The sequence below is a fragment of the Neofelis nebulosa genome, chromosome 7 (assembly GCF_028018385.1).
Source record: "Neofelis nebulosa isolate mNeoNeb1 chromosome 7, mNeoNeb1.pri, whole genome shotgun sequence".
Lineage (NCBI taxonomy): Eukaryota > Metazoa > Chordata > Mammalia > Carnivora > Felidae > Neofelis > Neofelis nebulosa.
The window spans coordinates 45,961,870-45,986,958 of NC_080788.1; the positions used below are offsets into that span (position 1 = coordinate 45,961,870).

A 25,089-nucleotide genomic window follows, 5' to 3' on the forward strand; every position below is an offset into this window, starting at 1 on the left:
TCTACACCCAATGTGGGGCTTGAACTCACAACCCTAAGATCAAGAGTTGCACGCTCTATCAACTGAGCCAGGCAAGCGCCCCATCATTTTCATTATTTATTTCTACTTTATTGGCTTGGGATCAAAAATATGGTCTGGAATATACTTAATTTTTTTGAATGTATTGGGATATGCTTTGCAGCACATGTTTACTAAATGTTCCATGCAAAAAAACTATTCAAGGAACAAAAGGTTCAATATCGTCTGTTAGATTGAGTTTGCTGATTCCAGTATTCATTTTCTCTAGATCTTATTTATTTTTGTCTAGCAGATTGCTCCATCTGGGAAAGAGGTTTTATGAATTCCTCCATTGTAAAATATTTTCATCAAGTTCTCCTTACATTTTTAACACTTTTCATTTTATTTAGCCACCATTTTATTTGACACATACAGATTTGTGATATAAGTGACCTTAACCATTACACAATAATTTAGTGCTTCTGATTTAGTGCCTTTTTTAAAATGTTTATTTATTTTTGAGAGACAGACAGACAGACAGACAGAACATGAGTGGGGGAGGGGCAGAGAGAGCAGAAGACACAGAATCTGAAGCAGGCTCCAGGCTCTGAGGTGTCAGCACAGAGCCCGACCCGACGTGGGGCTCAAACTCACGAACCATGAGATCATGACTTGAGCAGAAGTCGGACGCTTAACCGACTGAGAGACCCAAGCGCCCCTGATTTAATGCTTTTAATGTTGTTTCATTTTACCTAATATTAACACTGTGACCATACTTTATAAATAATAAACCAAATACTTGCTTGGTCTAGCACAGCATGCACTGTTCTGAGTGTTGTAGCTACATTAACCCATTTATCCTCACAACACCCTCCGAAGCGGATACTATTATTATCTCCATTTCACAGGAGGTGAAATCTCTGAGATATTAAGTAGCTTGTCCAAAGCCAGTTAATAAGTGACTGAGCTGGGATCTGAACTAGGAACTCTGGCTCCACAGACTGTGCTCTCTCTCAGTCATGACACTACACTGCTTTGTGTTTACATTTGACCTTTCATCTCACTTTATATTTACGATTTATGCTGCTTCTGGTTGCTGTTTCCTTGCTCCTTTTCCTTGTTTTGATAGGTTTAACCAGGTTACCATCCAATGTCCTCCCTCCCCTTGTTGACTGGGGAATGTTCCTGGACATCGCTATTCTATGAATGGCTCCCTTCCCTTCCCCATGTCCATAACCACACACGTCTACTCTAGGCTCTGTTCCTGCACGGCTCCCCCCTCCTTGGTATGAAACACTCAGCACACCTCACGCCCACCCTCCTTCGCCCTCCAACGCAGGTGGTTTATCAGGAAGGATTTTACTTTCCTCCCCTCTTGCCCTTCCCTCACCCCAGTTATGCTTTGCTAAAACAACTTGGTACCTCTAACTGGGCTGGAACTAAAATTTTTCCTTGCAAAATGTCTCTTTTATTTCAATAATCTTTTCTCCTTTTTTCAGTACTTCTGTTACCCACTCTCAAGCATTCCTCAACCTCTACTTACATGAAATAACATAGGTCTTTTCTACGGATCATTGATGACCTCTGCCTTCTTCCTTTTCCTTTCCCCCTATGTTAGGGTCTCTGTGTAGACTCTCTAACACTTTCCTCAGATCAGGCGCTTGGATAAAAGACTCTCTGAATCCCTGCCATGTTGATAACCCTCCTTCCCTTACCCCAAAGGCTGGGGATCAATTGAAAGGTATGGAATTCTTAACCTCAAGGCCCCTCCTCCCAGTGAACTTCGAGGCTGATAGGAAGTCTGGTGCCTCTTCCTCTGTAAGTTTCTCGGCTCCTTATGCCTAGAAGCTTGTAAGATTTTATTCTTCTACTTCGGAGTTCAGTTTTATCAGAATGTACCTAATTGTGGACTTCAAAAAAAAATTCAATTCTACCTGGAACTCAGTGAATTTTTCAATCTGTAGTCTCAGAGGATTCTTCTATGTAGCTACTGTTTGTTCTCCATCTGTTTCTTTGTCTCCTTCTGGAACTCCAACTATTCACATACTGGGTGCCCTAGATCTGTGTCCCCACTGAGTCTTCCATCTTTTCCCTCACGGTTTCTCTCTCTTCGTATTTGGCTCTGATGTTTCTCTCTCTTCTACTTTGTCTCGTGGGCAACTAATTCAAGTCATAAAAGTTAACCATCCTTGCCTCTGGTTCATCTACCGGCTTTTAAAAACGTTAAGTTCAAGAAAGAAATTTTATGTTGCACCCAGATCTCCTAAGTGTCCTGTCTTAGTCAGACGGGGCTAAAAGAACAAAATGCCACAGACTGAGCAGCTTATAAACAACAAACATCTATTTCTCGAAGTTCTAAGGCTGGGAAGTGCGGGACCAGGGTGCCAACACAGTCACGTTCTAGGGGAGCCCTTTCCCTGGCTTGCAGATAGCTGTCTGCCTTCCTTCTCACTGAGCCTTTACAGTGGAAAAACAAAACAAATGAACAAACGAAAAGCAGAAATAGACCCATAAATAAAGAACAAATGGATGGCTGCCACGGTGGAAGGGGACTGGAGGATGGGCAAAACGAGGGGAAGGGGAGAGGGAGGTATAGGGTTCCAGTCATGGAAAAAGTCACAGGAAGTAAAGGACACAGGCAATGATGCTGTAATAGCACTGCACGGTGACAGATGGGAGCCACGTTTGCAGTGAGCACAGCATAACATACAGGCTTGTGTACAGACATGTACATAAATTGTTTTTGTGCTGCCTTTTCTCAACTATTCTTTTTCAAGTATGCAGGCAACTGCGCTTACATACATTTTTTTTAGGATTTTTCAAACTTCCTGGTAAAAATGAGAAATTAGCAAATAGGATTTTGTGTTTTCCTCATTGGAAACCTGGTTGCAGCCACTATAGACGGAGTGATAGTGACAATAAAAAGAATGTTTCACTGATGGGAATTTGGAACTGCTAGACCTATCTGTTCTCTGCTATAGTTTCCAGCTTTTTCTGAATGAACCCGCTCTGTTAAGAAGAATGCAAACCAGCTACAATACCTGTGAATGACAAAATGTTAGTCATCTGAACACATTCTTGTAAGAAACCTTCAGATCTGACTAATCTGGTTCTGACACTCTCCCACTGATGAAAAGGCGCTGGTGTTCTCTCTTTCAATAGGAAGTAACACTTATTTGTTATAGTTTATAGAAAGGAGTAGGCCATTTTTCTATGTAATGTTTCAAACCTCTGTTTATAAAAAGGCTTAAGACCAGGGGTTCTTAAACGTCCTTAGGGTGCATAAGAATCCCCAGGCGGCTTGTTAAATACACAAATCCCTGGGCCCCACCCCCGGAGAGCCAAAGCTAGGGAATGGGCCCAGAAAAGTGGATGTTCAAGGTCCACAGAGCACTCCTGGAGAAACACTGCATCAGATGCTGTACAAATGACAAAGGCTATAACCAATCGTATTTCCTCTGAGCTGTCTCTCAATCAAGACATCACCAAGCACATGAAATGAAGAGCAACCCACAAAAGAGGTGCTAAAAATAATTCACACCATTTTTAAAAGGTTCAGTCTTTCTAGTAAGCAAAGAAATGAAAAATAAAAGTCATACCATGATAATGCAATACTATGGCACGGATATTGATAATGGGGGACCCTGGGGAAGGGGAACATCTGGGAACTCTGTGTTTTCTGCTCAATTTTGCTGTGAACTTAAACTTCCTCTAATAAAGTCTATTTAAAATTAAAAAGTCATGCCATTTTCATCAATTAAAAAAGCAAATGTATTAAATTTATAATACTAAAATAGCATTTCAAAATTAAAAAGGCATAGTTGACCCTTCCTGATACATCTTTCTGGAACACGATCCATCAAAATATATTCACAATGTTCATAACCTTTGATCCAGTAACTCTAGCTATTGAAATTAATCAAGGAAATAAGAAAAATGGCAACAATGTACTCACAAAGATATCTTCCTAGTAAGATACACCAAGTATTTTCCAAGGTTTTATACATTCTTTTTTTTTTTTTTTTTTGACATCTCACTTTTTATTTCTGTCTCTTTCCATGCATTTTAAACATTCTCCAAATCATCTTTTCTTTTTTTTTTTTTTATTTTATTTATTTTTTTTTATTTTTTAATATATGAAATTTACTGTCAAATTGGTTTCCATACAACACCCAGTGCTCATCCCAAAAGGTGCCCTCCTCAATACCCATCACCCACCCTGCCCTCCCTCCCACCCCCCATCAACCCTCAGTTTGTTCTCAGTTTTTAACAGTCTCTTATGCTTTGGCTCTCTCCCACTCTAACCTCTTTTTTTTTTTTTTTTTTTTTCCCTTCCCTTCCCCCATGGGTTTCTGTTACGTTTCTAAGGTTTTATACATTCTTACACAACCAGGAAGAAGTTCACAGAGAGCTTCTAAAACTAAGGGAAAAAGGGGCACCTGGTGGCTCAGTTGGTTAAGCATCTGACTACTGATTTCAGCTCAGGTCATGATCTCACAGCAGGTGGGATCAAGCCCCGTGTCAGGCTCTGTGCTGGCAGTGCAGAGCCTGCTTGGGATTCTCTCTCCCTCTCTCTCTGCCCCTCTCCCACTCACCCTGGTTCTCTCTCTCTCTCAATATAAATAAACATTTAAAAAATAATAAAACAAAAATAAGAGAAAATGTATACAGTTTAATATCATGGAAAAAAGAAAGGGTACAAAATAAATATACAGCATGATTCCTGCTGTGTATAAGATACATATAAAATAATACTGGAATATTAACGCTGTGCTATTCTCTAGAGTGGGATTATGTTTGCTTCCTCTTTGTAGTTTCCACAAAGGCCTTACATTATTTTTATAACCAAAAAAAGTGTGTGTGAGTATGTGTGTTTTAATGCTTACAAGTAAGAAAAGCCCATTTAACTTTCAGAATTCTTAAGCAGATGGGTAAGCGATTGTATTAGAAGTGCTTTCTTTGAATAATACAGAAAAGCATTTCATCAAAACTTAATGCAATATTCATGCTACTGAAAAGTTATGAGAAAACAGAGGGTATTAGAGAATTCTATGAAGTCTTAGAAAAGCAAACCCTGTGTACGGCCAGTAATGTTCCCTAATTGTCACTTCGGAACAATGTAGCAAAATATGTTTACTTTAACAAGGTTACACCCCCACTCTATCATGGACACTCCATTACTGTCAATTCAATGCAAGAAACTCTTTTCTGTGTGCCACGACATACTGTGCCCCAGGCCTGCCCTCAGGGAGGCTCAGCTGCAGTAGCAAGAAAAAGGGTGGCAAGTGCATGCCCTAAAAGCATACAATAACGTGTTTCACACAAAGAGACACTTTGAAAAAGTGATGTCCCAGGGTGCCTGGGTGGCTCAGTCAGTTAGACATCTGACTTTGGCTCTCATAGTTTGTGGGTTAAAGCCCCACATTAGGCTCTGTGCTGACAGCTCAGAGCCTGGAGCCTGCTTTGGATTCTGTGTCTTTGTCTCTTTCTGCCCCTTCCCAGCTCTCTGTCTCTCTCTCTCTCAAAGAATTAAGAAAAAGCTTTAAAAAAAAAAAAAAAAAAAAAAAAAAAGGAAAGAAAAAGCGATGTCCTAAGTCTTCATTTATTTTTTCTAAAATATGGCCTACGTTTACAAAATCTCCCTTCCCAAAGACAGTAGGAAATGGTGCCCCGTGTAAGCCCCACAGTGCTGTATCATGCTGTGTCTGCAAAGGTGAGACCCATGCCCCCTGGACCTTGCCCCACCAGACAAGCTAGGATTGCCAGGAATGACCAGGACGGAAACAGCTCTGCTTGTCTCTCCTTCTCCAACTCCTCCCAGATTTGTGAGGACTTGGAAACCGAAGTGTAACTCCAGTATCACCTGGAGAAGGGCCCGACTGCAACAGGTCAGGGCCTCATAAGATAGTATCTCTCTACATGGCTGCTTCATTTGCACACTAGGACTTAAAACGTCCCCGAGTTCCAGCTTCATATCAAACTGCCTTCTTGGCATTTCCATATGGACATTCAATGGGTCCCTAAAACTTGCCACGTCATGCACGAAGTCTCTCTGCCTCCACCGTGCTGGAAGTCCTGTTGGGTCTACCTCCAGAACAGATCCACAACCCATCTACTTCTCCCCATCTCCACCATGACTCCCCAAATCCAAGTCACCTTGCCCCTGAACTGCCATGGGAGCCACGAATCCATCTCCCTGCCTCCATTCTTGCTCCCCTACAATCTCGCCCTCCTGTTGCTTACAGACTGATTTGTGTTTCAAAATCACTCTGCTGCTACATGGGGAAGGGTTTTTATCTGTTTTATTCACTGATGTATCCCCAGCACCAAGTGTATGAATTAAATTCCTTTGCTTAAAATTAAATAATGGTTACCCATTTCTAAACTCCAAACTTCCCACCATAACCTTCCAGGCTAACGATCTATTCCTATTCCCACACACCTCACCCACCTGCCCCCACTCATTCCATGACACTCCAATCCCACTGGTCCTTTTTCTGCTCCTCAAACATGCCAAGCTTCCTTCTGCTTGTGACTTTGGAACCTGCAGCTTCCTCTCTCTGTAATGTTCTCTGCCCTGTGTGTCTCCTCCTCCCACACCACCACCTTGGCTAGGCTGGCCCCTTCTTCTTTTTTTTTTTTTTAAGTTTATTTATTTATTTCGGGTGAGAGAACGCATGCTTGTGTGAGCAGGGAAGGGGCACAGAAAGAAGGAGAGACAGGGTCCCAAGCAGGCTCCATGCTGTCAGCATTCAGCCCGATGCAGGGCTTGATCCCACAAACAGAGAGATCATGACCTGAGCCAAAATCAAGAGTCGGACACATAACCTACTGAGCCACCCAGACGCCCCATCAGCTGGCCCCTTCTGTCACTTAAGTCTCAGTTCACATGTCACCTAAACCACCTTCTTCCTAAAATAGCCCTACAATTACTCTCCTTCATTTTATCTTACCAGAACACTGGACTGAGGCTGAAATTACCTTGGTTACTTAGTGTTTACTGGCTGTAAACCCTACTAGAATGTGCAGCAGGACTAACTAAGAGTAAAGGCCTTGCATGTCTGGGTCACTACTGTAGCCCCAGTGCTTCTAAAAATGCCTGGATCCCACTGGAGACCAATTAATTTAGCTTCATTTTCCAGGATTTGGTCTTTCACATTCAAGTCTTAGAGACTGTATTTAGCCAGTGCCCAGAGGTGATCAGGTCCTCAAAGATGGACCCAGACAAGCTAAAATGTATTAGAGATGAGCAGACAATAGAACACCAATTTGTTAATTTACACTGAAAAACCTCCATCAACAGAACTGAACAAATACTCAAATTGCATTCAATTCACTGTCTTCTCTCCCTAGAGTCAAGACACAGGACAAGTCACGTCTGGCAGGTAGACTTAAAACAAAATGAATATGGATAATGAGGTGGTTAATTATATGTCAGCTTAACTGAGCCAGAGAGCTGGTTAAACATAATTTCTGGGTGTGTCTGTGAGGTTGTTTCCAAAAGGCATTTGAATTGGCACATGCCCTCCCCAAAGTGGGTAGGCATTATCCCATCACTTGAGAGCCATGGTAGAATAGAAAGGAGGGGGGAAAAAAAGGGAGGAAGAAAGGGCATTCACATTCTGCCTGAGCTGGGACGTCCATCTTCTCCTGCCCTCAGCACTGCTGGTGCTCAAGCCTTCAGACTTCGACTAAAGTCTACACTATCAGCTCTCTGGATCCCAGCACTTAGTACTATACCACTGGCTTTCCTGGGTCTTCAGCTTGCAGATGGCAGATGGTAGGACTTCTCAGCCTCCATAATCATGTGAGCCATTACCTTATAATAGATGGATGGATGGATGCATGGATGGATGGATAGATGGACATCCTGTTGGTTCTGTTTTTCTGGAGAACCCTGACTAATACAGATGATAATCACCAAAGTCCCTCTGCTGAGACACCTGTTCCAACTGGACAAGATCACTCAGCTTCAGGCTGGAATTCCCTTTTTAGATAAAATATATGAAGTCTGGAGCATCTGGGTGGCTCAGCTGGTTGAGCGCCAACTCTTGATGTCGGCTCAGGTCATGATCTCACGGTTCATGAGTTCAAGCCCTGTGTCGGGCTCTGCACTAACACTTGGGATTCCCAAGCCCACTTGGGATTCTCTCTGTCTGTCTCTCTCAAAATAAATAAATAAACTTTTAAAGATATGTATATACGAAGTCTGGCAGCCTACACTCTCTTTGCTGAGAGTGCTAGATGCACACTGAACCAAGTTCCCATTTGTGCATCCAAGTATACATGAACATGATTGTCCTCACCTCTGCTGTGATATGCTGATAAGGCCCAACTCTGCACTCATCGCTTGAGTTTAAAAAATTCTTCAATAGCCCACTTGCAAATTATTAAACTAGCAAATTATGTGTAATTGAGTCAATAGGTGAGGGCTTGATACAGTTTCCCAAAACTTAACTAGGTCAGAGCCACCCCAAGCCAGACAGACATGAAGCCTGAGCACATGGAAACCAGGAGTAGGTCTGCAGATTCCAACCAGCAAGGTAGCAGACCCCACTGCCTGACTCCCTAAAGGCCAAAGACACAGTGAAAGCCCTTAGGGGACACGGGGGTCTCAACCACTTCCCAAGCCATCAAAGTGTCATAGAAGGGGAAGCTTACCACCAACAAAAGGCATTGACTTCTTATCAGGAGTTGGCCTCCAGGGATTGATAAAAGCTTAAAGACAGTACAGATAATCCAGACATGTATAATTCATAACTGACCACACTACCTCTTCTAAATTTATAATGATGATGATTATTTGTGGAATGTTTCCGTGGAATAAATAATTGATAACATACTCCACATCGTAAGGCAAATTGCCAGTGGAGACAATGGGTGGGGAAACATTAAAACAAAAGATTCTTTCCTTCAACATTTATCAAGCACCTACTATGTACCAGCACACAAGAGTCATCTGTTTTGACATTAGAATCCACTGATAAAATATGGGCAATAATTACAGGGTTCTGGAAGGGTCAAGGTCCCCAGAGCCTTTAAATATGAAACTTTTTTTGAGGGACACCTGGGTGGCTCCGCCTGTTGAGCGCCCAACTCTTGATTTCGGCTCAGGTCAGGATCCCGGGGTTGTGGGATCAGGTCCTGTGTTGGGCTCCATGCTGAGCATGAAGTCTGCCTGAGATTCTCTCTCTCTCTCCCTCTGCCCCTCTCCCCCACTCACACTCTCTCTTTCTCTAAAATAAAAAAATTTTAAAAAGAAACATTTTTTGAACTCGTACTCTGTGCCAGACACTGTGGTAGGTGCTAAAAATAGAAAAATGAGGACTTAGTTCTAGCTCTTAAGGATCACACAGGCTACAGGTTTAACAATGCATTTCGCTTTTCTTTTTGTATACTGTGTTCAAAGCCACATGACAGAGAATCATAAAGACTTAACAAGGCAAATTTGCCAAGATATAGTATTAACATATCTCAATTTGACTAGCTCTATCAGGAGCCTGGAGAGAACTTTACTACAGCCTTAGATTTGTGACACAAAATCATCTGCAGGGACAGATTTTTATAAAACAAATACCCAGTAAGTTTTTATTTATTGAACTGAAAAACAAGTGTAAACCAGTAATACAAATAATTTTAACACCAGGCAATTCACTGAAGAAATTCATTAAGAACCTACAGACAAGGGGTATCCAGCTGGCTCAGTCAGTAAAGCATGCGACTCTTGATCTTGGGGTCATGAGTTCAAGCCCCACATTGGGCACAGAGCCTACTTTAAAAAAAACCAACCAAAATACATCCTTCACATCATTTAAATACACTTTGACTATCTTCACACCTCTTTGCTTTAAATATGCAAATAATGTCTTTGCATAATATCCACCATCCCAATTTTATAGTACTTATAAATAAAGACTTCTTTTTAGTACTTTTTAAATTTTAATCTACACCATGATTTTACTTTAACAAATTTTGGCTACAATGTGGCAATTCTGATATCTCATCAAGCATCCTAATTTTAGTTGTGTTTGGGTAAACACGCTCAGGCTCATAATATATGTAAAACCATGTAATTAGTGTTTTATATTGGAGTCTATTAAATTTCTAAACTTCCTTCTGTTACTTTATAATGATACATAGTTATTACCAGTTATAAAAAGTAAATGCTCATACATGCAAAGTAAATTTTTATCAGAATCAGATTTTATTCAGTTCTTTCTCTCTACAACGGAAATCATCTTTTCATTTGCAAAACCACAAATCCAAAAATATATGTAAATGGAAAAGAGTGCTGTCTGGTTAAGGCAAGAATAATCATTATATACAATGTGTTTCAGATGGAAAAGCAGCGAAATTGAAATTACTTTAAAATTCATTGCATTGCAGGGAGCCTGGGTGGCTCAGCTGATGGAGCGTCCAACTCTTAATTTTGGCTTGAGTCATGATCTCATGGTTCGTGGGATCGAGCAGCCCTGCATTGGGCTCTGCGCTGACAGCAGGAGCCTGCTTGGGATTCTATCTCTCTCCCCCTCTCTGACTCTCCCCCAATCTCACTCTCTGTCTCTCTCACTCTCTGTCTAAGTAAATAAATAAACATTAAAAAAAAATAGTTTGAGCATCTGGGGGACTTAGTCGGTTAAGCGTCCAACTTCGGCTCAGGTCATGAGCCACGTGGTCCGTAGGTTTGAGCCCTGTGTCACACTCTGTGTTGACAGCTCAGAGCCTGGAGCCTGTTTCAGATTCTGTGTCTCCCTCTCTCTCTGCCCCTCCCCCACTCGCACTGTCTCTCTCTCTCTCTCTCTCTCTCTCTCTCTCAAAAATAAATAAACATTAAAAAATTAAAAAAAAAGAAATAGTTTAAAATATATAAATAAAAAATAAAATTCACTGCATTATAAATTGTTAAAAATCACATTTTAAAAACACACCTTAAAAACAATTAGCAAAATCCTACATGACTGATGATGACTGGATTCCTAGGGATGTTTGCTAATAACTGTAATTAAGCAGTTTAATGAACTTGCATCAAAGGAATGATGGGGCAGGAGAGAACTCAGTATGAACTAAAGCTAGAATTACCTACTTTCATGAAGAAATTCTTCCTGACAGGGTAGAAATATTCAGAAAGCAAAGAATGGCTGAAAAGCACGACCTGTCACATTTGAGAGTTGGCTACCTAAGGCCAGAGTTCTAGAAGAGCTTCCAAGAGGCGAAGTAGAAAAGAAAAAGAGCGTATTTTTGGATTTTAACGACCTGAGTTTAGTCTCAGAGCTGCCACTTACTGGCCTTGAAATCTGAAAGTCCCCTCACTTCCTGAGCCTTGGCTCCCTCGTCAGAGAAGGTTGCAGTCTGTACAGATGACCTCAGGGTCTCTTCTCCTTCTCTTTATGCTACCGGCAAATCTGCAACCGGCTTCACTATGAATTGGGCATTTGTTCACTTAATAAGCATTCATGGCATTTTGCTCCACACGCTGTGCTGGACAATGCACAGATGAATAAGACAAGCTTTCTTTCTTTTTGAGGAGTTCACAATCTATTGGGGAAACAGACTTGTAAAGGAACAATGCCAGTCCTATTCCATAAATGCTGCGGTAATGCTGGTAAGTGCTGGGTGCTCAGGATACCTAAGGGAAGGGAAATTAGAGGCAAAGGAGGAGGTAGCACGGAGGTCTTCCTATCAAGAAAAAAACTATTAAATAAGACTGAGGGCTCAACTGAGGTTGGAAATTATATGTTTTAAAGTGGTTCTGATCATTGGATTAGTACATAGCAGCTACGAAAGAGGAAATTATTCCCTGGGCCCCATAGTTGCAGCTAAAGCACTATCAGCTTTCATGACGGCAAAAATTAAGTCTAGGGCTTTCTTTTCTTTTTTTTAATGTTTAAATTTTATTTACTTTTTTAAGTAAGCTCTATGCCCAACATAGAGCTTGAACTCACAGCCGCGAGATCAAGAGTCACATGCTCCACTGACTGTGCCAGGCAGGCGCCCCAAGTCCAGGGTTTTCTAAGGGCACAGTTACTTACACTCTATGCTTTTCCTAAGAACAGTACCGCCAGAGTAGGTTGGCTCCAGGCTCCAGTCTGTCCACTACCCACACAGGCAAAGGGAACCTAGCTGAGTACCTCCAGGGACATGCTGGGCATGGAAAGGCACGGAGAGGTCATAGTATTTTCTAACATGAAACACAGGGGTGTTTGTATTCTTTTATGAAATGCTTCTTTGCCACTGGTTAAGGGATGGAACAGTGAGAATCATTTATCCCCAATTACTTTGATTTTATCTATCTCCCTCTCTAGATTTGGGTACAGCAGGGATATCAGTCCCCTAATGGATCTCTACCCCTTTTCAAAGTTGAAATCTTTAAGATGGGGTTCTTCAATTTAGTAAAGGTACCAACTTGGGGTTGGCAAGTTATTCAGCTTCTGGGTTCAATAAAACTGCTTTAGCTCACAAATATAAAACTAATATAAAACTGGAAAGATCATTCTAAGTACAAACACCACCTTCCAAAAACATGTAAATTCATCTATGGATCTTTTAAACTTCCTATGCCCTTATGATGTCATTTGAGTTCTTTGGTTGCAGGCAATGGAAACTTGCCTCTGGCTTAACTTCGGGGAAAAATGGAATTTACTGGAAGGATCAGAGGAGAGATCCGAGGACAGAGGACAACCAAAAGGGCAGCTGGGGACGTAGACTGAAGAGGACATAAAAGGTGTTTCCTAGGGTCCATGCAGCAGGAACACTGGCCAGTATCCTGCAGACACAGCTGCTGTGGGGAAGACGCTCCAATCATTTCCACTCTGAATCACCCCGCTCAGGTTTCAAGCTCCAGGGAGTGAGAGACTCAATTCTCTGGCCTGAGTTACTGGTTCCAATGCTCTTTAGCAAAAAAGGTGATAAGGCAACTGATGAACAGCCATCCAGTCTGTGTCCGATGGAAGAAAGGTAAACACCGGAAAGAAATCAAGTTTCTGTATACCAGAAGAAATTGGAGCGGATGACGTCACGCACCAAAACGGCAAAGATCCACTACATCCCCTGAATAACAAATACATAATCCTTTTCTTCAAACATCATAAGAAGAATAGATATTTTAGAACCCTGAAAACAAATATACTTTGATTAGGGTACAGTTTTGAGTGAATTCCTGTCCTTAGTAAAGGTATGTGAGAATCTCAATGAACAGTGAAGGTTGGTTTCCATGTGATACACCAGGACCTTACTTGGGTATAAGCTAAGAGAGAATTATCACAAAACGAAATTAAATATGCACACAGTAGCCATGAAAGAGTTGAGATAGTTATACTAATATCAGACAAAACAGACTTCAAGATGAGAAATACTACTAGAGAGAGAGAGAAACATTTAAAAAAAATTTTTTTTCAATATATGAAATTTATTGTCAAATTGGTTTCCATACAACACCCAGTGCTCATCCCAAAAGGTGCCCTCCTCAATGCCCGTCACCCACCCTCCCCTCCCTCCCACCCCCCATCAACCCTCAGTTTGTTCTCAGTTTTTAAGAGTCTCTTATGCTTTGGCTCTCTCCCACTCTAACCTCTTTTTTTTTTTTTTTCCCTTCCCCTCCCCCATGGGTTTCTGTTAAGTTGAGAGAAACATTTTATAAAGATAAAAAGGTCAATGTATCATTATAAATGCATATGTACCGAGCAACAGAACCCCAAAACACTTGAAGCGAAAACTAACAGAGTTGAAAGGAGAAAAAGATTTTTCAACAACAAGAGTTGGAGACTTAAATAACTGATAGAACAAGAGTCTCAATAAATGTAAAGTGATCAAAGATAGAAAAAGTATGTTCTCTGCCCACATGGAATTAAATAAGAGCTCCACCACATGAAATAAATTTTGGGAAACCCCAAACATTTGAAAATTGAACAACACACTGCTAAGTAACACATGAGCCAAATATAAAGTTACAAAAATAAAGTGAAAATTTTAAGTATTTTCAACTGGGGGTGCCTGGCTGGCTCAGCCAGTTAAAGCACGTGACTCTTGGTCCTGAGGTTGTGAGTTCAAACCCCATGTTGGGTGTGGGGATTACTTAAAAGTAAAATCTTAGGGGCGCCTGGGTGGCTCAGTCGGTTAAGCGTCCGACTTCAGCTCAGGTCACGATCTCGCGGTCCGTGAGTTCGAGCCCCGCGTCCGGCTCTGGGCTGATGGCTCAGAGCCTGGAGCCTGCTTCCGATTCTGTGTCTCCCTCTCTCTCTGCCCCTCCCCCGTTCATGCTCTGTCTCTCTCTGTCTCAAAAATAAATAAACGTTAAAAAAAAATTAAAAAAAAAATTAAAGTAAAATCTTAAAAGTAAAATAATTTTCAACTGAAGGAAAACAAAAACACAACATACCAAAATTCATGGGAAGCAGCTAAAGCAGCTGGAGGACACTGGATAACTTTAAACACCATTATCAGAAAAGACTAAAGATCTCAAACCAATTACCAAAGCTTCCACCTTAAGAAACTAGAAAATGGAAAGCGAACCTAATAAAAGCAAGCAGGAAAAACGGAAATCACACAGAGTTGAAATCAATTAAATAGAAAACAGGAAAGGAAGAGAAAAAAATGAATAAAAGCAAGAGTTGGTTCTCTCAAATGATTAATGAATTACTCAATATGGTGAAGATGGCAATTCTCCCAAAATTGATCTATATATTTGAGGCAACTTCTGTCAAAGTCTCAGTAGGCTTGCAACTAAGACAGATGTTTACATTTTATTTTATTTTATTTTATTTTATTTTATTTTATTTTATTGGTTTTATTTTAGAGAGCACAAACAGGAGAGAGGGATGGGGGAGGGGGAGAGAAAGAGAGAGAGACAGAGAGAGAGAGAGAGAGAAGGAGAATGAGAGCGAATCCCAAGCAGGCTGCACGCTCAACACAGAGCCCAACATAGGGCTTGATCCCACAACTCTAGGATCATGACCTGAGCCTAAATCAAGAGTTGGATGCTCAATGAACTGAGCCACCCAGGTGCCCCTAGAGATTTACTTTTATCAGTTTGTAACACAGAACTCTTTCATATTTAAATTTTTTCATAATTATATAATAATTACAATAATTATGTAATTACCAAAAAAATCTCAGTAGGCTTTTCTATAGAAATAGCAAGCTGATCCTAAAACTTACATGAAAACACAAAGGACCTAGAAAAGCCAAAACGATTTGGAAAGGAAAACAAAGTTGGAGGACTTATAGTGTCTGATTTCTACTTTTTTAAATATTTAAATTTTAAAAATATTTTTAAATGTTTATTTATTTTTGAGAGAGAGAGAGAGAGAGAGAGAGAGAGAGAGAGACTCCCAAGTAGGCTCTGTGCTGTCAGAGCAGAGCCCCGCATGGGGCTTGATCTCACAAACTATGAGATCATGACCTGAGCCAAAATCCAGAGTCAGATGCTTAACCAACTGAGCCACTCAGGTGCCCCAGTATCTAATTTCAGTATGTATTCTAAAGCCAGAAATTAATTAGGGTAATGTGGTATTAGCATACAAAAAACATAGAGATCAACAGAATCCAGGAAAAAACCCTTGTTTTATGGTCAACTGATTTTCAACAAAGGGACAAATGGGAAAATTTTCCTTGAGCATCCAAATGGGGAAAAAAATTAACTCAGACCTTTATTTCACTTTTTACATAAACATGAACTCAAAATGGATCACAGACCTAAATGTTAAGAATTAAAACTAAAACTTTAGAAGAAAACATAGGAGAAAATCTTTGTGACCATGGGTTAAGCAAGACAGTTCTTAAGACACAACACTAAAATTACAAGCCATAAAAGAAAAAAACTGGTAAGCTGACTTCATTAAAATTTTTAAAATGCTGCACTTCAAAAGACACCATTAGGAAAATGAAAACATAAGCCAGAGAACGGGAGAAAATTTCTGCAAATCACATGTATGATAAGGGACTTGAAGCTAGACTAACTTAAGACTTCTTACAACTCAGTAATTAGACAAATAACCCAACTTAAAAATAGCTTCTAATATTTGCTACAACATTCAGCTAAGTGACATAACCCAGACACAAAAGGACACATACTGTATGATCCCACTTGTATGGTGTACCCAGGATAGGCAAATTCGTAGAGACAGAAAGTAAAATAGAGGGTAGCAGTGGCCGAGAGGGCTGTGGAACTGGGAGTTATTGTTTCATGGAAACGATGTTTCTGTTTGGGATGATTAAAAAGTTTTGGAAATGGGTAGTGGCGATCATTGCATACAAGACAGTGAACGTACTTAATGCCACTGAATTGTATGCTTAACGGCTAAGATGGTAAATATCTTACCACAATCAAAAAATTAATTTTAGGGGCGCCTGGGTGGCTTGGTCGGTTAAGTGTCCAACTTCGGCTCAGGTCATGATCTCACGGTCCGTGAGTTCGAGCCCCGCGTCGGGCTCTGTGCTGACAGCTCAGAGCCTGGAGCCTGTATCTAATTCTGTGTCTCCCTCTCTCTCTGCCCCTCCCCTGTTCATGCTCTGTCTCTCTCTGTCTCAAAAATAAAAATAAGGGGCGCCTGGGTGGCTCAGTCGGTTAAGCGTCCGACTTCAGCTCAGGTCACGATCTCACGGTCCGTGAGTTCGAGCCCCGCATCGGGCTCTGGGCTGATGGCTCAGAGCCTGGAGCCTGTTTCTGGTTCTGTGTCTCCCTCTCTCTGCCCCTCCCCTGTTCATGCTCTGTCTCTCTCTCTCTGTCTCAAAAATAAATAAACGTTAAAAAAAATTTTTTTAAATAAAAAAAAATAAATAAATAAAAATAAACGTTAAAAAAAATTAAAAAAAAATTAATTTTAAAGACTGGGCAGAAGACTCGAGGAGACATTTCACCAAAGAAGACATACAAATGACCAATAAGCACCTGAAACGGTGCTCAGCATCCTCAGTCTTTAAAGAAATGCAAATCAAAACTACAGTGGGACACTGCTACACGTCCATTATAATGACTATAATCAAAGAGAGAGAGAACACCAAGTGTTGATAAGGATCTGGAGAAATGAGAAGTCTCATATATTGCTGATGAGATTGTAAAATGTGTAGAGCCACTTTGGAAAATTATTCGGCTATGTTTTAAAAAGTTAAACATACGCTTACTGTAAGACTCAGTCAGCAATTCTACTCCTAGTAATTTACCCAAGAGAAATGAAACCATGTCCACACAGGCTTATACAAGCAAGTGTTCACAGCAGCTAAAACCTGGAGACAATCCAAATGTCCATCAATTAATGGATGGATAAGCAATATGTGGCATATCCATACAGTAGGATACTACTCAGACATAAAAGGAAATGAACTACAGGCATACCTTGTTTTATCGTGCTTCCCAGACACTTCAGTTTTCTACAAACTGAAGGTTTGTGGCAACCCTGTGTTTAACAAGTCCACTGGCGCCATTTCTCCAACAGCGTTTGCTCACTTCATGCTTCTGTGTCATATTTTGGTAATTCTCACAATATTTCAAACTTTGTCATTATTATTATTATACTTTTTATGGTGATCCGTGATCGGTGACCTTTGACGTTACTACAGTAATTGTTGTGGCATGCCACAAACTGCACCCATATAAGACAGTGAATTTAACGGATAAATGTGCGTGTGTTCTGACCGCTCCACCAACCAGCCATTCCTCCATGTCTCTCCCTCTCTTTGGGCCCCCCAATTCTTTGAGCCACAACAGTACTGAAATTAGACCAACGAATAAGCCTGCAATGGCCGCTAAGTGTTCAAGTGAAAGGAAGAGTCGCATGTCTCTCACATTAAATCAAAAGGAGAAATGAAGAAACTTGGTGAGGAAGGCATGTGGAAAGCCAAGACAGTCCAAAAGCTAGGCCTCTTGTGTCAAATGGTTAGCCAGGTTGTGAACGCAAAGGAGAAATTTTTGAAGGAAATTATAAGTGCTACTCCGATGAACACTCAAATGATAAGAAAGCCAAAGGGCCTTGTTACTGATATGGAAAAAGTGTGAGTCATCTGGACAGAAGATCAAACCAGTCACAGCATTCCCTTAAGCCAAAGTCTAACCCAGAGCAAGGCTCTAACTCTCTCCAATTGTGTGAAGGCTGAGAGGTGAGGAAGCTGCAGAAGAAGAGTCTGAAGATAGCAGAGATTGGTGTATGAGGTTTAAGGAAGGAAGCCGTCTCCATAACATAGAAGTGCAAGGTGAAGCAGCAAGTACTGATGTGGAAGCTGTAGCAGGTTATCCAGAAGGTCTAGCTAAGATAATGAATGAAGGTGACTATACTGAACAACAGATTTTCAATGGAAATGAAACAGCCTTATATTGAAAGAGGACACCATCTAAAATTTTCATAGCTGGAGAGGAGAAGTCGGTGCCTGGCTTCAAGGCTTCACCCCCTGTTAGGGGCTAGTAATGCAGCTGGTGACTTTCAGTCGAAGCCAATGCTCATTTACCATTATGAAAATCCTCGGGCCCTTAAGAATTATAAGTCTACTCTGTCTGTGCTCTATAAATGGAACAACAAAGCCTGGATGACAGCACATCTGTTCACAACATGGTTTATTGAATATTTCGAGACCATTGTTGAGATCTGCTGTTGAGAAAAAAAAGATTCCTCTCAAAATATTACTGCTCATTGACAGTGTATCTGGTCATCCAAGAGCTCTGATGGAGATGTACAATGAGATTTATGTTGTTTTCATGCCTGCTCATACAACATCCATTCTGCAGCCAAAGGATCAAGGAGTACTTCCATTATTTAAGAAATACATTTGATAAGGCTAGAGCTACCACAGACAGTGATTCCTTCTGGAAATCCCTCTGGAAAGCATTCACCATTCTACATGCTGTTAAGAGCATTTGTGATTCATGGGAAGAGATCAAAATATCAACAAGAACAGGAGCTTGGAAGAAGTTGATTCTAACCCTTGTGGATGACTTTGAGGGGTTCAAGACTTCATTGGAGAAGGTAACTACAGATATGGAAATAGCAAGAGAACTTGAAGTGGAGCCTGAAGATGGGACTGAATTGTTGCAATCTCGTGATAAACCTTCAACAGATGAAGAGCTCCTTCTTACGAGTGAGCAAAGAAAGTCTTTTCTTGAGATGGAATCTACTCCTGGTGAAGATGCTATGAAGATTGTTAAAATGACAACAAAAATTTAGAATATTACGTAAACCTAGTTGATAAAAGTTTTGAAAGAAGTTCTACTGTGGGGAAAAGAGGATCAAACACCATCATATGCTACAGAGAAACTGTTCATGAAACAAGAGCCAATTAATGCAGCAAACTTCATTACTGTCTTGTTTTAAGAAATTGCTGTAGGCACCCCAACTGTAGCCACCACCACCCTGATCAGTCAGCAGTCATCAACACTGAGGCAAAACGATTACGACTCATGGGAAGCTCAGACGACGGTTGGCATTTTTTAGCAGTAAAATATTTTTAATGTTTTTTTAATGTTTATTTATTTTTGAGAGAGGGAGAGGCAGAACACGAGTGGGGGAGGGGCAGAGAGAGAGGGAGACACAGAATCCGAAGCAGGCTCCTGGCTCTGAGCTATCAGCGCAGAACCTGATGCGGGGTTCAAACTCATGAACTGTGAGATCATGACCCGAGCTGAAGTCGGATGCTTAACCGACTGGGCCACCCAGGCACCCCACGATAAAGCATTTTTAAATTAAGGTATGTACATTTTCTTGACATAATGCTACTGTACACTTAATAGATTACAGGATAGTGTAAACATAACGTTTGTATGCACTAGGAAACCAAAACATTCATTTGACTTGCTTTATTGCTATATTCGTTTTATTGCGGTGATCTGGAAGCACACCTGCCAGATCTCTGATGTATGCTTGCACTGATACATGCTAGAACGTGACTGAACCTCAGAAAGATTATGCTAAGTGAAAAAAGCCAGTTGCAAAAGACTTCATATCATAAGACTCCATTTATATGGAATTTCCAGAAGAGACACGTTTATAGAGACTGAAAACAGTTTAGTGATTGCCCAGGCCTGGGGTACAAGTAGGGATTGACGGCAAAGAGACCGATAAAAATTTTCAGGGTGGGGCGCCTGGGTGGCTCATTTGGTTGAGCGTCTGACTTCGCCTCAGGTCATGATCTCATGGTTCGGTTCGTGAGTTCGAGCCCTGCGTTGGGCTCTATACTGACAGCTCGGAGCCTGGAGCCTGCTTCAGATTCTGTGTCTCCCTCTCTCTCCACCCCTCCCTCGCTTGCACTCAGTCTCTCTGTATCTCTCTTAAAAATAAATAAACATTAAAAAAAAATTTTTTTAAAAGACATTTTCAGGGTGATGGAAATGTTCTACAACTGAGTTGGGTTGATGGTTGCACAACGGTATAAATTTCCTAAAAATACTGAATTGTACACTCATACTGGGTGGATTTTTGCGCCTTATAAATTATATATCAATAAAGTATTAAAAAGTAAATAAACACAAATCTGACATGGAAAAAAATAAGGCTTAATTTCAGGAAGCATAAGTCAGGTACAATCTCTATGACTTGAAGCAAAGGTTTTCCTTAATCTATCCACATATCTTTTATTTATATATTTAAAAATTACATGTGAAGGATAGCAACACTGTTCAGTGTGAAAACTCAGGCCCTAAACAATCTTAAGCTTCTGAAGTAAATTGTGTGGTCCCTGTGATTATTCAATAAATAGCAATACATTTACAAATTTTAAAAATTTAGCCACTACTGGCCTTTCATTGGGCTCATTTCAAAGAAAAAAATAAAGCAATAAAAGGGAAGTCTGAGAAGCAATCCAAATGCATAAATTGTATGAATAATAAACTGAATTATATGTAATCATTATGACCTAGAAACATTTAATCTGAAGCAGCAAAGGCTGGCCTAGTAATTGACTTAATAGCTGTCTTTGACAATACGAAGGGTTTTACAGGGAAACTATTTGACTAGTTCTTCTGTCTCTTCATTGAGAGCCGAACAAAACGAAGAGATTTCATAGTCAGCAAGGTAAATTTATTTTTTTTTTTTTAATTTTTTTTTTTCAACGTTTTTTATTTATTTTTGGGACAGAGAGAGACAAAGCATGAACGGGGGAGGGGCAGAGAGAGAGGGAGACACAGAATCGGAAACAGGCTCCAGGCTCCGAGCCATCAGCCCAGAGCCTGACGCGGGGCTCGAACTCACGGACCGCGAGATCGTGACCTGGCTGAAGTCGGAGGCTTAACCGACTGCGCCACCCAGGCGCCCCATCAGCAAGGTAAATTTAGATTAAACATAAATGACACTGACAGTAACTGCTATCAAATACTGAAATAAATTTAATTAGGCTATTTGCTCAAGCGGGTTTCCTTGGCGAACACTAGAATACACAGCCCGAAAGCTTTGGTCTGAATGCATTACTGCCTGGCAGGCAAGAATTCCGCCTGCTGAGCCCCTGAAGGTCTTTGGGAAGGATCGCGGCCACGCTGACTTGCACACACCTTACTCACCTCAATATCCCGATTGAGTTGCTTCACTATGGCAGTGATGTTTCTGATGTGCTCCTCCAAGAAAAGCCTGGCCAGGCGGTCACCTCCCCCTTTGTTTTGCATTTTCTGCAAACTGCTGACAATGTCGTCTTTAATCCGGAAGGCGTGCTCCACAAGGGCAGCGGTTGTTTTCTCGTGGCAGAGGATTCTATCTTCCAGTTGTTCCACTAGGCTTACAGATGAGTAGGGTGCCATGGTCAGGGACTGGCTGTGTCGGGGCATGGTTCTAACTCGCCTGTGCAAGGGAGCCATATTACTAGGGTTGTTAATTGGGAAAAAGTAATTTTCAAAGCCAGATTCAAGACTTTCCAGAGAAGGAAATGCCAATTATTTATCCCTACAAGCTAAACAGGGTTTGAGGGAGGGTTTCTGCACCAAAGAGTTTTCCCTGTGAGCCAGGAAACTTTAAACAATCATACGCAGACACTTCAGTGTGTTGGTAGTAGGTTCCATGACCACCAAAATCAAGAGGCTGGTGGAATTGGGCACACTGAGATGTCTCCCCAGTTGAAGGTGTGTTATCAAGACTAAGCTGTATCATCGAAGTCAAGTCTCCTGACATGCCCTCCTCCTCCATTCCCCTACAGCAGTTTTCTAACATACTAACAAACTCAAAGGCCTACAAGGGTTAAGTAGGTAACATAAATGAATGATGCATATCACATATGATAGGGAGGGGACTGCGGAGACCTGGAAAGGGCATTCCTCCACTAAAGGCAGCCCCAGTTCTGCCCCATCCATGAGTAACCATCTGGGGATGTGGGTCTATTTTTCCAGATCATCTCATATTTTAAGAATAGCCAGGAAATTCAGACTTGTACATGAAATCACCTGACTTTTAAATGTTAACAAGTCATTTAAAAAGTATTTTAAGATAATGCAGGCCAAACAATGCACTTCCATGAGCCAGTTCTGGTCTATGGACCCCCAATCTGCAACTTCTGATTTAAAAGGGTTAGTGGGACACTAGTCTCCAGGCCTCCACAGTTGCGTTTTACCAGTGACCAGAAGTACAGCTGTACTGCAGGGCTATTATGAGGTCTTCACGTCTCACTATCGCTGAGCAGCCAACAGCATTCTACACGGAAGCTGGAGAGGGAACACAACTGTACTTCTATTGCCCTTGAACAAAATCATCCTTGGGTAATGTAACAGCCACAAGCCTTCATTTATAATAACCATCACACCCACTAGCAGCCCTCATGGGATTGGTGGAAAGGAAAAGTATACCTTAGATGCATATTTTCCATATATTATACCTTTCCTCGGTGACGAGAGAAGGAAATACAGGGCACCATCGGGCCATTTTCTTTTTAATAATTCACATCTGTTGAAAAAAATAAGCATTAAATTATTTAACAGTTTATATCTGGAATTTAAATGACGTCTAAAGCTTATTATGAACTTACTAAGTGGATCGTAAATTATGCCAACACACCAATCAGTTGTATTATTAAATGTCTTCTATCTTACATACGGAATAAACAGCAAATGCTTCTAAATAAGGAGAAAAGAATCAAGCAAAATCAAAATTAATACTACGAAGCCTTGCTAGACAGATCAACAAAGACTGTTAAGTGGGTTTTCCTGAAGTTTCCTCATCCCGTACCTGCATGTCAAGCTTGAGAAACCCCTTTTAGGGAAACAAGATAGTTTCTTTAATAGGCTTTTTCAATCATGTAAGGTAGGAAACTACCTTAGTAAATGTGAACTCAGCAAATTTAGTAAACTCCATAGCAAATTAAAAGCACTTATTTCTAAATCAATCTTAAACAATACCTCAATCAGATCTGACTTGGGGAACCTATCTATCCACTAAGAGAATAAGACTGGTATTTATTAAAACTGTACAATAAGATATCATCATTCATATTATTCCTTGCATATAAGGAACAGTTGATCATCCCAGCACATTAGAAATTTGAACAAAACTGGAGAGTTTTTAAAATATTTTCTTACTTGAGTTTCTCAATACTGCTGTTAATTGCCTTAACACAATGAATGCCTAGTAACCATGATCTGATTCAGTAATTAGTTCTCATTTAGATGCTGGATTCAGAGAGCATTTGTGATTGAAACCACTGTTTTGGCATCATCTCCCCAGTGTGTTATTTTTAGAGTTTCAAAATGCGAACATTTCATTTTCCTAGACAAAGAACTTTGAATTTAAAGAAATTACATTTAAGAAAAAAGTAATTCATGCCAAACAAGTTATGATGCCAAAGGACTTCTTCAGTTCTCAAGATAATAATCTGTCATTTAGATTACATGAAATCAGGCCAGTGTGGAAGATGTTAGTATTTAGAATCATAGAATCTTTACCATTTAAAAGTTGTAATATACCTTAGTTGAGATATTAATCTACAGAATAGCCTAACCTACAAAACATTTATTTGGCATCTGTTTTGCAGCTGAGTAACCTAAATGTGTAAGACCAAAAATACCCTCCCCCTCAAGGGCTTCACAGCCTACAGAGAAACAACGGGATAAATGGCTATGAACGAAAAACACATAGGGAGGAAAAAAGAAGATGCCTTACTGTTTGCTGGGTAGCAGCAGGTCAGGGAGGAACTAATGAAAATGAGTAGGATTTCCCAACGTGGAGAACAGAGAGACTGTTCCACACCTTCCCTCAATACTCCAACACCACCCGTACTTTCTATGCTCTTGGAACACTCTGGCATAGGCCCCTCTCCCAGCTCCATATGGGGCCACTCCAGCCAAAGCCAGCCCCCCCCAATGCCACGCCACCCACCACGGTCCGTGAATATGTCATGCACTCTTCTGCCTTCATACCTTTGTCCATGAGCTCTATATCACAAACACCCTTCTCATCCCTGCCTGCCTAGAAAACTCCTATTCATCCTTTAGGCCTCACCTGCCTGCCCCTCAATTCAATAAAATGGCTCCCTTGTTTGTATTTCTTCAGCACTTATTCTGTATGTCTTATACTACTTATTACACCCTATTATTTTTAGCCATGCAATATTTCATCTCCCTTAAACTACATGCTCCTTAAAGGCATATTTCAAATCATAATAGACACAGAGCTGACCTAGAAGATTCCATACGTGCCTGTTAATGGGAGCATGACTTGCATTCCAGTGTCAGAAACTGTAGCAATGAAGGCATTAGAGAATGTTTTAGTTAAAAAGCATAGTTCTTTACTGAGACTGCATCCCAAACAGCCACTTCATATAATTATTTGCAAATAAATGGAGACTTTTGGAATCTCCTTTTCTGAAGGTCATTTCATCCCTCTGGAATTATCCTGCCTGAGCCACAGAAACCCAGCCACATTTCTGAAAAAAAGAGTCTATCCACCACTCATTGTCCAAGATTGCTTTTCAGAATAAACCTATTACCAAGCACTATGTACTCTCTACCACGGGAAATGTCACATGGCATGAATTCACAACACACACTGAGGTCCGTTCAGAACTGGTGTCCTCTGCATGACATATGGTAGGAATTGGTTTATGTTAGTTTTCTTGGTTGGTTAGTATCACGATCCTTTGCCAGAACAATGGGATCTATATTGCAAATGAATAAAGATTAAAAATAAGTAAGTCACAGGGTTA

The 25,089-nt window shown here is 40.8% G+C and overlaps 1 protein-coding gene across 2 annotated transcripts in view; it reads right to left on the reverse strand.

Moving 5' to 3' along the window:
- The window catches only part of FAM81A (family with sequence similarity 81 member A), a 76,103-nt gene that overhangs the window by 34,560 nt on the left and 16,454 nt on the right, over positions 1-25,089 (reverse strand). Inside the window, exons 2-3 of one of the 2 annotated variants that reach the window (XM_058737550.1) lie at positions 22,768-22,835; positions 21,470-21,743 (exon numbers count right to left, since the gene is read on the reverse strand). In XM_058737550.1, coding sequence (XP_058593533.1) covers positions 21,470-21,743; positions 22,768-22,814 — 321 coding nt within the window. In that variant the 5' untranslated portion in view covers positions 22,815-22,835. Of the gene's footprint in view, positions 1-21,469; positions 21,744-22,738; positions 22,836-25,089 lie in introns of both variants that reach the window. The other variant, XM_058737551.1, reaches the window with a different exon arrangement.